Source organism: Mirounga angustirostris, unplaced genomic scaffold (genome assembly GCF_029215605.1).
Source record: "Mirounga angustirostris isolate CCGP_5_RB_7025 unplaced genomic scaffold, mMirAng1.0.hap1 SCAF_10, whole genome shotgun sequence".
NCBI lineage: Eukaryota > Metazoa > Chordata > Mammalia > Carnivora > Phocidae > Mirounga > Mirounga angustirostris.
Window position 1 is genome coordinate 108,428,390 of NW_026991718.1, and position 13,020 is coordinate 108,441,409.

The 13,020-nt window shown below is 53.3% G+C and overlaps 1 protein-coding gene across 6 annotated transcripts in view; it reads right to left on the minus strand.

Annotated features, from left to right (window-relative positions):
• SMOX (spermine oxidase) overlaps positions 1 to 13,020 on the minus strand; it is a 50,001-nt gene that overhangs the window by 14,579 nt on the left and 22,402 nt on the right. For 3 of the 6 annotated variants that reach the window (XM_064572860.1, XM_064572859.1, XM_064572857.1), the window contains exons 2-6: positions 10,428 to 10,661; positions 6,523 to 6,770; positions 2,290 to 2,463; positions 1,380 to 2,139; positions 538 to 698 (exon numbers count right to left, since the gene is read on the minus strand). In XM_064572860.1, the coding sequence (XP_064428930.1) occupies positions 538 to 698; positions 1,380 to 2,139; positions 2,290 to 2,463; positions 6,523 to 6,770; positions 10,428 to 10,635 (1,551 nt within the window). In that variant the 5' untranslated portion in view covers positions 10,636 to 10,661. Of the gene's footprint in view, positions 1 to 537; positions 699 to 1,379; positions 2,140 to 2,289; positions 2,486 to 6,522; positions 6,771 to 10,427; positions 10,662 to 13,020 lie in introns of those variants that run through there. The other 3 variants (XM_045885440.3, XM_045885439.3, XM_064572861.1) reach the window with 2 other exon arrangements.

Genomic DNA, 13,020 nt, shown 5'->3' on the forward strand with positions numbered 1-13,020 from the left:
GGTCAGTATTCTCAATTTTATTTTCTGAAACATAGTAGGCAAAAGAAGTAAATAAACCATGTTGGGGAAACTTACTTCTGTGGAATCAGTGCCGTCCAAGAGAACTTTCCACGGTGAGAGAAATGCTTTATCTGCTACAGAACCCCACACAGCAACACTAGGCACACGTGCCTATCAGACTTGGGAAACGTGGCCAGTGCGACCAAGGAACTAGGTATTTAACACACTGATTTCAATTTTAATTAATTCATTTCAACGAAATGTGGCCAATGGCTACCATATCGGACAGCAGAGCATGAAATGGCTCAGCTTCTACCAGCTCAATAAAGCGTTTAACATGTCAATTTTGACCCTAATTTTTCTTCCAGATGTTAAGCGCACATGTCCTTGTTTTCTCCTTCATCACAGGAGCTACTCCATCCGTCTCCGCTTCGCACCCCTCGGTGAGCACCGCCCGCCCCCTGCCCGCCAACCAAGCCCGCACCCAAAACACCTGCCCCCGGCCCCCCGGCCCTCCTCAGTCTGCACCACGCTCACCGCCATCTTGGAGCTCTCGGTGTACGGCAGGGGCTTGGCCAGCTTCTCCACGTCTGCCCCACTAGAGCCCACCTGCGTGTACGAATAGGAGCCTCGGAAGTAGGGGTTGCTGCCCCAGGCCGAGCGCAGGATTCGCCGAGGTTTTGGAATGTTGGGGTTCCCTGTTGGGGAGTTGGGAGAGCCAAGGGGAAGGAAGATAAGAAATGGCTAGACACAGAAGACAGCCCTGAGCAGGCTACTGCCAGTCCACAGCCGGGGCTGCAAGAAGGCCAGGCCCCTGCGGGCAGGCACGGAAGACGCAGCGGGAAGGGTGGATGCTCGGTGCTCCAGCTATTTACCCCCGCAGCGCCTCCTTGTGGACACCCCCGGCAAAACAGCTCATCCCTCCGGGGCCCTAATTTTCCCGTATGAAAAAATACTCCAGATCATCAAGGTTCCCCTTCCCACTTCAGGGGTTCTCGTGAGGCTCTTCTGGGGTAGCGGATGAAAAAAAAAGGTTCAACTAAAAGAATCAGAGAGTGAAACGCTAATCCATCTCCTAACAGGACAGTATGAGTAGGAAATGGGCAATCTGAGGTTTGGGGGTGATACCTGAGTTTTTTTACCATCAGCCCTCAGAAGAAACACAGCGCCCAAGGTTCTGAGTGTTTCAAGTTCCAGAGGGGGGCTGCGGGGAGGAGCCCGCAATCTGGGAGCCCGGGCGCCGGGCGGCAGCTCTCCCAGTGGGCGCGCCCCTCGGCCGGCAGGATCAGGGGCTGCGGAGAGCTACTGCTGGTGCAGGAGAGGCGGGGGGGGCAGCGGGCGGGGGGGCACAGGCGGAGGCCGGAGGCGCGGGGACACACCTGTGAACTGCCGCAGCATCTCCGTGCAGATCTCGGCCACCGCCTCGTCGTCGCACTTCTCCATGACGAGGGCCTCCTCCCCGCAGATCCAGCCGCTCAGCACGTGGCCGTAGCGCTCGGGCGGGTAGAGGACGTCGAAGCCGCAGATCTTGCGGTACCAGAGCTCGGGCGGGTAGGTGAGGGTACGGCTCTCCGCCTCGTCCTCCCACACAAACTGTAGGCTGTTGCACTCGGGGCCCCAGAAGGGCTCCTCAAATTCCAGAAAGATCTTGTCGGTGGTGCCGATGCCCAGGCGGTGGATGGCAGCCACCTTCTCGGCGGGCAGGCCTGGCCGGAAGAAGCTGGTGTACTGCCTCTTGAGCACTCCCAGCGACACGGTCACGATCACGTGGTCCGCCGGGATCACCTCGCAGTCCTCACACTCCACCAGCACCGGCCACTGCTTGTCCTCATCCCGCCCATCCCCCCGGGGCTCCTCTCCCCCCTGGCCGCCCTCCCCGGCGTCATGGTTGTGGTCACCTTCGCCGCGGGGCTCAATCTCAGGGCCCCGGGGGCGGGCCGAGGCCTGGTCCCAGTGCACACAACGGACGGGTTTCCCCAGCTGGATGACATGGGTGGGGATGCCCTCGGCCAGTAGCTCCACAACCCGCATGAAGCCCGAAGGGATGATGTGGTGGGCCCCGGGGATCTCGGTCCACTCCCCGAAGGCGCTCAGGGACACCTCGTCCATGCTGTGGGAGCTACTCTCACAGCTCTCCACCTGTGGGAAGAGCCAGAGAGGAGCTAGGTGACCACCAGGGCCAGGCAGGGGTCGTAACAGGACCTCAAAGTAGTGCCATCCTGCTTGGACCCAGACTCCCCAGAATCGGTCTTCCTCCCACCAGCACCTGCTCTGAGTGGACAAGGATACCTTCAGGTACTGCTGGATCATGGCGAGCTTCAGGCGCTTGGTGGCCTCCGGGTCCTCAGGGTCATCCCTGATGCGGTTGCGCACCTCCTCCCGGGTGAACACCCCCACACTGTTCTGACTCTCAGCATTGACTGGTTTACCATGCCGGAAGAACTCCTGGGTCAAGTTATAGACCTGCCAGAGAGACCCCAGGAGACTGAAAACACACTCCCTCATCCCACCTCCATTTCAGACCAAAGAACCCCAACTCAAAAGTCCCCACCTTCCAAGTGTTCCCAGATACACTGAGCTCACGGCTCCTCTTGCTTGGTGAATCAACGTGGCACTGGGTGCCACACTCAGGCTGCACCAACAGGGCCAGTGTTCAGGCTGACAAGTTGCCCCGGGGCAGCCAGCCTCCTTGCTTCCAGATGGCCCTCTAAGACCCCCCGGGTCTGTGAGGGAGAGGGAGGGAGCCCTGGAGGCTCTCTTGCTGGGCCCTTGCTGAAAACAAAGCAAAATGTTTGGTGCCCAGTGGGAAAGGAACCGCCCCCACCAAGGGCGCTATGTGGCCAAGCAGACCAACCACGGGGGAACCCAGGTCTGCACACATTTCCTTCTTCCCAGAACCAAATGCGCAAACCCTTTCCCTGCAACTGCTGCCCAAGTGTATCTGCTTCACCCTCTCCCAGGAGGGAGAGTCTGGAACTGTGCCCTGGCCAGTGTTTGTGGGGGAGAGGGAACAGAAGGAGCCCTGAAATCTGAGCTCCCAGGAGACCCGCCCTGGCCCTGCTCGGGTCCACACAAAGTGCCCCTTTTACTGTGGAACCCAGACTTGTTTAAGCAAGATAGCCGTGTTAGGGCCGGACGTGTGGTGGGGAGGGAGGCCCCAGTATGCCGAGGAACAAACATACATTTCACAGGCATATTTTGACAAGAACTCCAACCCACACCTTATCAACAGAAAGCAACAAACAGTCCCTTGGAGCCCGGTCCTATTGCGCCCCCTGCCTGCCCGGCACATAACTCCCACCAAACACTGGGCTAGTCTCCCCGCGGAAAGGAAGCTAGTCCTGGGTCAGGCATGGCATCCCCGGAAGGCCAAGTCCGAGCCCCAACATTCACTCAACAAACAGTTACTGGGCTGTACCCAACACAGATTATAATCATGAGCAAGAAGGAAAGTCCCCTGCCCTCGCTCGGACTGGGGAGATATCATAACTGAGCTGTTTCTACATGATGTGCTGTGATCGGGAAGAACCCAGAGGTTGTGAGATCAAGCCAGATGACCTTGGCTAGTTGGCAGTGAGAGAGAGAGGAAAAGATGAGGGAGAGGTGAGAGAACGTAAGTGGCTCAGGCTTGCCGAAATGGGCAGCGAGGAAAGAGAAAGTTACAAGAGATGACTTTGAAAAGGCAGGCAGGGGCGGGGCATGAGGGACTAAGAGTCATGTCAAGGACTCTGGACACTAGCATCACTGAAGGGTTGTGAGCATGAGCACACGCCCACTCTCCCTCCCAGGACACTGGTACATGTGGGCTCCTTGGCCAAACATCTGTGGCTGGTGTCAATTAGTGGTTTGTTTCCCCTCCTAAAGTGAGTTTGAATTTGGTCAGCGCACATTCATGGGAATGATGTCTGCCCTGTAACCCAGCCCTGGTACAGGGCCCTGGGCTGCTCAGTAGAGGAAGGAAGGTGACGCTGCCCATCCCCCACCATCCCACTCAAGGGAAAAACCTCCCCATGAGCTAGAAATATGAATTAAACATGTCTCTGAAGTATACAATATAAAGAAGAAAATGAGTTAAATTGTTTGCTTTTCCGACGTCCAGTCACAAGATGCTGGGCATTTGGCCTTAACTGGAGTCCTCAGCAAATTCCTCACCCAGTACCACTGCCAAGGAGTCAGGCTTTCGGCTTGCCTCCTCCTCCCTGAGTTTTTTTCCTCTGGTGATAAGCAACATGGTAGCCAGTCCTTAGCTTATGTTGACTAAAGGCCGAAATGTGCAGCTGGGAGTGATAAATTTAGTCCATCTACATGATTCTTTGTGTCAACCCCCAACTGGGACAGCCTTCACTGAACATGGGTTTGTCATAGGGCTACAGTCTCCTGCCCTGGATTAAATTACATCTTCCCAATGTGACCAAGGGAAATGGCACAGGCCTGTAACAGCCAATAATACTCACCCTGATTCTCATTAAGCACTTTATATCAGGATCTCATTTAATCCTCATGACGCTCTGAAGTAGGTTTAACTGCGTCCATTTTATAGATGAGGAAAGTAAGAGTCCTCAGAGAGCCTCAACAACTCGCTCAAGATCATACAGCTCATAAATGGTCGAACTAGTATTTGAATCAAAGTAGTCTTGCTCCAGGGAGCATGATACTAGTGCACGAACTCATTTATTTGTTAACAAATAGAATGGATTCAAATGAGCAGCCCTTCAAAGTCGTCACCTTTGGAGGAAGGCTGCATATTTCTTATGAAGCCACCCTCAGGCAGGGCTTCATAGGCTTAGAGCGTGCCTCTTAGAATGGCCTCCAGCTCTGGTTAAGAGCCACACAAGGAAACCTCTCTTTCCTCAGGGTTAACACCTCTTCCTTCTGACCCACAGCATCACTGCTCCAACTGATAACCCACCTACTCTCCATCCTACTCTCCACAACTCACACTCTTAGCTTTCAAAACTCAAACCCACAAGCAGAAGCCGATGATGATCTACTTTTAAGCACATTTAAGAGTACAAGCAAGTCATAGACCCTGAAAGTCAGTCTCAAGAAGCATCCATGCCTAAAGCACTCACGATAACCTGGAAATAAGGATGTGACTAATTCTCAGGAGACCAGAAAGGTCTACTTTGGAGAATACTAGTTCTTATCTGCTCGTTAACAATTCAGTCTCTTTGTACGTGAGTGAGAACACACAATACCATGGGATTGCACACAACATACCTTGTGGGTGCATACACAGAAGTCACGGTGCGCCTGCCCCCCATTGAGCAAGGACTATCCCCAAGAGTCATTTCTCCTTTCCCATGCCCAAGAGACAGAAAATGTGCAATAGGTGCTGGTTGGTCAACTTACTGACCTGGAGTGAAGGGTCATTATACTGCACATGACAAGCTATCAGAAGGCAAGACCTACGTGCTACCTTGCTTGTTAAGTGCAGTTCACAGGGCCACTGAAAGATACTAAAAACATGAACATTTTTTTTAAAAACCTGTATTAGATAAGGATGTGTGCCATTGCCACTTCTATCCAACACTGTACTGGAGACACCAGCCAGTGCAATACTGCAAGAAAAGAAATAAGTTGTCTTAGACTGTGCTGTCCAATACAGTAGCTACTAAACACCTGTGGCGATTTAAAAGTAATTAAATATTTAGTTCCTCAGTGTTACTAGCTACATTTCAAGAGCTCAAGAGCCACATGTAGCTAGTGATTACCCTACTGGATAACGCAGGTCTAAAACATCTCCATTATTGTAGAGAGTTCTACTGCACAATGCAGGTCTGAGGATTAGAAAGAAGGAAACAAAATTGCCATTTTTTTGTATAGTATGTACATAAAATTCCAAAATATTATTAGAATATAAATTAATATGTTAATGGCTGTAATATTAGCATTAAAATAATACTTTATCAAGGTAGCCAAAATCAATATATAATAATCAGTTATAGTCCTATACACTGGAAAAAATTAGAAGGTAAGTTTTAAAAAATTACCACTTGCAAGAGTACCCAAAAGCAATAACAACAACAATCACCACCCAAGCACCTACTAATAAATCTAATAAAAGATTTTTTTTAAGATTTATTTATTTATTTGAGAGAAAGAGAGAGCAGGGGGAGGGGCAGAGGGAGAGGGAGAGGAATCTTCTAGCAGTCTCCCTGCTGAGTGCAGAGCTCAATGTGGCCGATTCCAGGACCCTGAGACCATGACCTGAGCCAAAATCAAGAGTCAGACACTCAACCAAATGAGCCACCCAGGTGCCCCCTAATAAAAGATATTTAGGGTCTTTCTGAAGAAATATCTAATCATCTGTATCAATTGTCTCTTACCTAGTACTTCCCCACTCATCATCTTCATTCTATCCTCAGATTGTCCTGATTTTCCAAATACAAGGCCCAGAAAGTATGCAAAAACATGACCAGAATCACAGAAGACCCCACAGGTCACCCAACTCTCCCCACACTGCCAGGGTGCTCCCTGCCTCCCACACCCATGTGCCCAGTTGCCCTGCTAACACCTCACCTCGTTGTATAAATCACTGAATTCCTCAACCACGTCCTTGGGGATCCTGCAGCCACGGTTGGTGAGGTAGCAGGCCACGCCATTCTTGGAGTAGAGGCTGATGCGGCCCACACTGCGCTCCCCATCAGTTGTCTCTTCAAGGAGGCCATTGGCTTCTGCTAGATGATAGATGGGATTCCCATGGGAGCCATGGATCCAGGTGGCTCCCAACTCAAAGGTGGCGTGTCCTGATGGTGACAACAACAGCCCTTAGAGGGGCAGGGACTTCTTCAGAGAGGGCCAGAACACCACCTCACCCTTCTTCTTCCAAGAGGCTCTTTCCATCCCCACAACAGGGCAAGAAGGGAGTTAGGTCCCAGTCTGGCAACTAATCAAAGTCTTCAATGAAAAGTTCCCAGTGGTAACCACATGTGGCACAAAATGGATTCCGCTATTCAGCTGAGATAACTGCCACCCCTGAATGACTTTGTGATCTGCTCCAGAGTCACTTCACTGGACTAGTTAGAAGGCTCTCCTTTTCCATCCTACCTTTGTCTAACATAACACCAGACACTGGACCCTCCTTCCTCATTGGTGACCCTCCCTCAGGAGACACTCTGTGGGCACCTGAGGGTACAGTGGTCCCAGCGAAGGGAGTGAGGTTATCTGAAACACCCAGTAAGGAAATCCAGGAGGAGGGCCTCTGGCGCAAGGTCCTCATCTGACCTTACTCCAATTCCTCAACATCTCCAGTGGCCCCAGAGTCTAAACCCCTATCCCAGACAGAAAGTGGCCCCTCTCCCAACTTAGTCTGGGGCAGAGGAGAGACAGCAAACATTCCAGTCTGGAAGACTCCTCCCCAGGGTAGTCTAAAATAGACTTCCAGAGAAAACTAAGCTCTCTCATTCTAAGGCAGAAGAACATAAGGTGGCAGAACCCTGGGAGTCTGACTAGGGAAGGGGGCAACTCCTGGACCCAAGTTGAGACAGGGCTAGGGCTGGGGCTGGTTCTACCACCCCATCCACAACCAAGGCACCAGATGCTCTGAGGCATCTGTGCCTGAGCCTCAGTTTCCTCTTCTGATGCTACAGGGACTGTGGCACATTGTCTCCTTCCTTGCCTAGCTCCCAAGGAAGTTGAAACAATGAAAGAAGAGAGAGGAACATTTTTTTGTGTTTTGTTTTGTTTGGGAGGACTGATTCAAGATATCATGTGCAGTTAAATTTTTTGGCAAGATGATCACAATAATTCCTCCTATCCTTGTACACATGGCCCTTTGCAACGTGACCTTGCCAGTCCTCCCATCAATAGGTGGGGCCTATTTCCCCACCCCCTTGAATGAGGGCTGGCCTCTTGACTTGCTTTGATTAACAGAACGCAGTGAAAGTGATGTCTTTGGCTTCAGAGCCGAGGCCTCAAGAGATCTCAGGGCTTCCACATTCACCCTCTTAGAATGTGACCACCGTGGACAGGCTTATCCTGCTGGATATGTGTGGCCCAGCCAAAAAGCCAGTGCCAACCACCAGACAAATGGGTAAGGCTGTCTTAGACAAACCAGCCCCGGTCAAGCCACCAGATGACTGCAGCTGAGTGGGAGATCCCAGGCAAGACCAGCAAAAGAACCACCAAGCTGAGTCTGGCCCAAATTCCTGACCCACACAATTTAAGCAAATAAACCATGCTGTTTTAAGCTGCTACATTTGGGGTGATTTGTTAGGCAGCAATAGCTATCTGATATGCCATAATAGACAACAGTATCACCCCTCACCCCACAAAATGGACATTCTTTTTTTGTGTGCCTTCCCTCTGCTGGGTGTTTCTAATTAAACCACCAGTTACTAAAAATAGCCCTGTATATACTACGTACCAAACACAGAGCAAGAGAAAAAGCAATCAACCTCCTGCTGGCAGCCAGTGAGAAAGAATTTACTCCTATCTCTGGAGGAGGCAGGAATGTGTATGTCCCTTTGTCCAGGAAAAGTGGGCAGACGGGAAGGCACAAGAAGCTAAAAAAACCCAGTGCCATGCCTCCAGGCTTGGGGTTCCCCAAGGTGTCTTGCCTGGTTTGAGCTCCCAAGAGAAGAAGGGAGCCAACACCTTGGGGAGGGGCCTGGGCCCTCCCCAGGGCATGCCAGGGAGCTCCAAATCCCACAGCCACTGGGTAGCGACATCCAAGCACGGGGCACCCTTCCTGGCTCGACACATGGCAAAAGCAGGTTTGAGGTGAGCAGCCTGGGGTCGGCCACAAGGTCAGCATCCCACCTCTATTCGCCAGGCTCTGCAAGGAGGTGGGGTGAGCAGACCCCAGTCTAAAGATATCTCCTGCCCTCTCCTACCTGCCCCTCGGCTGCTGTGATCCTTGACACCCCTGCATCCAAGGGCACCAGCACCATCTCCTCATCTGCCCCACAGTGTCCCCAGAGCCTCTGGCCTTCAACACCTGCCCAACACCCCTGAGACTCACAGCCACCGTCTCACACTGAAGCAGGCCCAACTGCAGCCCGGGCATTCAGCCCTTCGAGTCTGCACACACAACACATGCAGATTTGCCCTTCCCTGGACGTGCTCTCCCCACTCCTGGCAGGGTCTGCCTCGATCTTCTTCACATCCATTGCCCCACGCATATCGCCCCCTCCTTCTTCTGCCCACCCAACTCCGCCCATCCCCAAGCTCCCCCAGGTCAGGAAGGCTTCTGCCACCAATAGATGGATAGATGGTGCATCCCCTCAGCTTCCTGCAGCCCCAAGCTTCCGCCTCACTGCCTGTACCATGCACGGTGTGTCTCCGCGGTCAGCGACCACTGAGACTGGGCCATGTGTCCTCTCATCTGCTTCTGTGTCACACACTGAATGTCTTATCAAGACTCAAGAACCACAACTGGAGCTGCCCCTTCCCGAAGCCTCCCAGTCAGCCAATCAGATGTTGAGCAAAGAGTCCCAGGGCTTCCCCGCTGGCTGTCCCCAGGTTTACGAGTGCCTTGGATGGCACCTTCATCCTCACTGCCAGCACACTCCTACGTGTGCCAGCAGAAGACAGACGCAACTCATAGACGCCTTCCAGGAAACGCTCTAGAAGACTCCCAATGTGTCAAAGTTTCTGAAAGAGAAAAGGGCCCCATGTGTGTCCTCAGTCTCTGCCCGTTCTAAGCCTGACCACCTACATCTCTGAGCCAGGTTCCACATCCATCAAATGTGGGCACATGATATCTGTATGGCCTTGCTGCCCCATGTGGCAACGGACCCAGATACAAAATCCTCTGGAGGGTCAATGTAGCATGTGCCTCAGGCCATCATGCGTGGTCCCTACCCACTCAGCCTCTCATTGGCCAGACCCCTGGCTGGGAAGCGCTGACCTCCAGCTGCATTTCAGGCAAGTTCCCCACCCGTTAGGACCCCTGGCAAAATCTGCCCACCCCTGGGGTAAGTCTCCTTCCTGGCTCCTTTCTCAAGAGTCTTCATTACTCTGCGACCTAGACCGATCCTCTTCCCAGACAATCCTAAGATCTGCCCATCACCCACAAATCCCATCCACCTCTACTGCCCTGAGCTCCTATTGCCCCAGGACTAGCTCTCAGTCATGATATACTAATTCACACTCAAGAGTTAATGACTAATACAAACTTACAGAATTCCTCTTCTTGTGAAGTAGAAACCAGTCCACCCACTGCCAAGAAGGTTTGGCTGGGTGTCCTCTCCTTCCTAAATACTGTGAACTCTAGGTCATGTTCCAAAATGAAGGCCAGAGCCCCACCCTGCCCACCTCAGAGGGTTGCTCAAAGGGCAAAGGAAGCTTCTGGCAAATGCCCAGGCAGCATGCATGATGGAACATTTATCGCAGGGAAAAACCATAATAATGACATTCCAGGCAGGGCCAGAGCACTGAAGGACAGAAGATGACCTTGGCCTAGGAGCTGGGGGGACACTCACCGAGTTTCACGCTCTGCACGCGGCCTCCGATGCAGCTGGAAGCCTCAAGCACAGTGACATCCGTGAAGCCCTGCTCCAGAAGTGCTTTGGCTGCAGCCAGGCCAGCCAAGCCAGCGCCGATCACCACCACACGAGGCTGTCCCCTTCTCCGTAGGCCACGACTGAGAGGGTCATCCGCACTGTCGCCACTGGATTCACAACTTTGCATACCGTCCGTACTGGCCTCCTAGGAACCTGCGAGGGGCAGGGGTGTCACGGCTTACCTGCTCTGCCTTCACTGCCCACATGCTCTAAGGGACACTCATGAGCTCTGTCCTCAAGGGGGAACCTCGAGCCCTCGGGCTCCTCCTGAGACCTGGACAAGAGGACCCAGGGAGGAGGACAGACAGAGGGAAGGAGAGAGGTGGGGAAGAGGCACCGTGGGCCCCCACAAGGAAGCAGGACTACTGGGATCCTGCCCCAAGCCCCCAAAATCCATCAATTCCATCCCAAACCTGCTCGGCACTGCCTCTTCCCCGAGCCTGAGACAAGAGCCAGTCAGGAAGGGTTGAGCAAAAAAGCCAAAGTCAGGAGAAGCTGACACTGCTGACCCTGAGCCAGCCTGCCCCAGCACAGCTGTTGTGGTCCAGCTCACACCAACCCCGGCTGCTCACACAGACCTTAGGATGCTCACATGGACCCCAGGATGCTCACACGGACCCCAAGACACTCACACAGACCTCAGGACTCTTGCACACACAGCGCTGGAGCCTCTACTTTCCCTCCCTTGCGTGGTTCTTCCCTGGCACTCTTTCTCCTTTACCCCTTCTCTTCTCCTCTAGCTTTCTGCTCGTCTTTCACAGCCTGAGCGAAGTGGCAATTTGGTGGGCAGGACATAGTCCCGCCCTCCCCCCAGAAAGTGCCACGAGGCCGGTATCAGACAAGCCTCTGCTATTCCGGGTAGGTCTCTGGTTGTTTTCCCCAGCCACCCAGCCCCTCAGTCACCGCAAAGCAGCAAGGAGCCCAGGAAACGGTGGACTCTGAGGACCCATGGCACCAGAGGCCAGACGTCAAATTGACAGTTACACTTAGCCAGCTTGTTCAGAGACGCCAGGCTAGGGAGCTGATGGCTGGGCAGCCAAGGGGGGGGGGGGGTCCCTGAATTGCCCCAGTTCTAGGAGAAGCTACCCTTCTATTCCCAGAGTGACCACGAGGGTCTGAAGGTGTCTGTGGGCCATCCCAAGGGGCCACTCAGCTCTGATCCCGTCCCTGTTCCCTCCCTGACCCATGCAACTCTGATTCCAATTGTCTTTACTGAGGTTTCAGTGGCAGAAACTCCAGACTCTAACAGTGTCCAGGACCTAACAACACAGGAGGAAGGGTGGGCGGAAGGTGGCTGCAGGCAGTGGAGTGGACAGGGGACATAAAAAACTGTCTCCCATACCTAATAAAGCTCAGCATAACCCTTCCAGTGATGAAGCAGTCGCACCCCCAAGAATAAACCCAAGAGAAGCAGGGCATGTTCCACCAAAGAGACATGCTAAAGAAAATCCATAGCAGCTTTATTTATAAAGGCCAACAAACAGAAGCAGCCCAAAGGTCCAGCCATGGGAGAATGGATAAATAAATTGTGCCATGTGTAGCATTTTCGTACAAGGGAATATCCTTCAGCAATAAACAGAACGAAATTACTGATACCCTTGAACGTTACATTGAACAAAGGAAGTCAGAGACCAAAGAGTACATAGTGTATGCCTCCACTTACATGAAGCTCATGAAGTGGCAAAATGAACCTGTGACGAGAGAAGAGAGATTGGGAGGAAGGGAATGACTGAAAAGCGTCAGGACGGAACTCTCTGGGGTGGAAGGAATATGTATCTTGATCTGAACGGTGGTCACACATTGTATATATAAAGATCCACTGACTTGGACATGTAGGATTTGTGCCATTTGTTATGTGTGTGTACCTCAATAACTATGCAGATATCCATTCCTGGCCCGAAAGCGGGGGGGTGGGGGGTGCGGGGGTGCGGGGATGGGGGGGTGGGGAGGTGAGAGAGAGAGGGGAAGAGAAGAGAAGCGAAGCGAAGCTACACACCGACTTCCTTCTCGCGTCTCCTGGTCTGACCACTAAAGCTTCCGTCCCACCTTGAACCGCGCCCTCCAACATCTCTCTATCATAGGATTAGCAAAGGGGCCTTTTTCTGAATACGCTGAGGCTGCGAAGCTGCTCCTCACGCCTCCCCCACCCGCTCCGCCTGCCGACGCCACACCTGGGCACCCGGGCTAGGACGGCCACGTCCCCAGACTCCCGCCCGCAAACTCCCTGCGAACCCCCCAGCCCCAGGCCGGCCGCCGCGGTTCCCTAGAGGGCCGGAAGGTGGCGCCCGCGGCCCCTCCGAGGCCGAGTCTCTGTTGGAGGCCGGGGCTCCCCGCCCCCTTCCAGAAGAGTCCGGTCTGGCTCTGCCTTTCCTTCCTGCCTCGGGGCTCCTTCGATCCCTGCCCGCTCCCTCCAACGAGGTGCTGTGCGCATCTGGGAGCACGGGGTCCAGCGGCCCGCGTCCTCCCCTCGCACCCTGCCCCGGCCCGGGTTCTCCTTCCGGTGGACTAAATT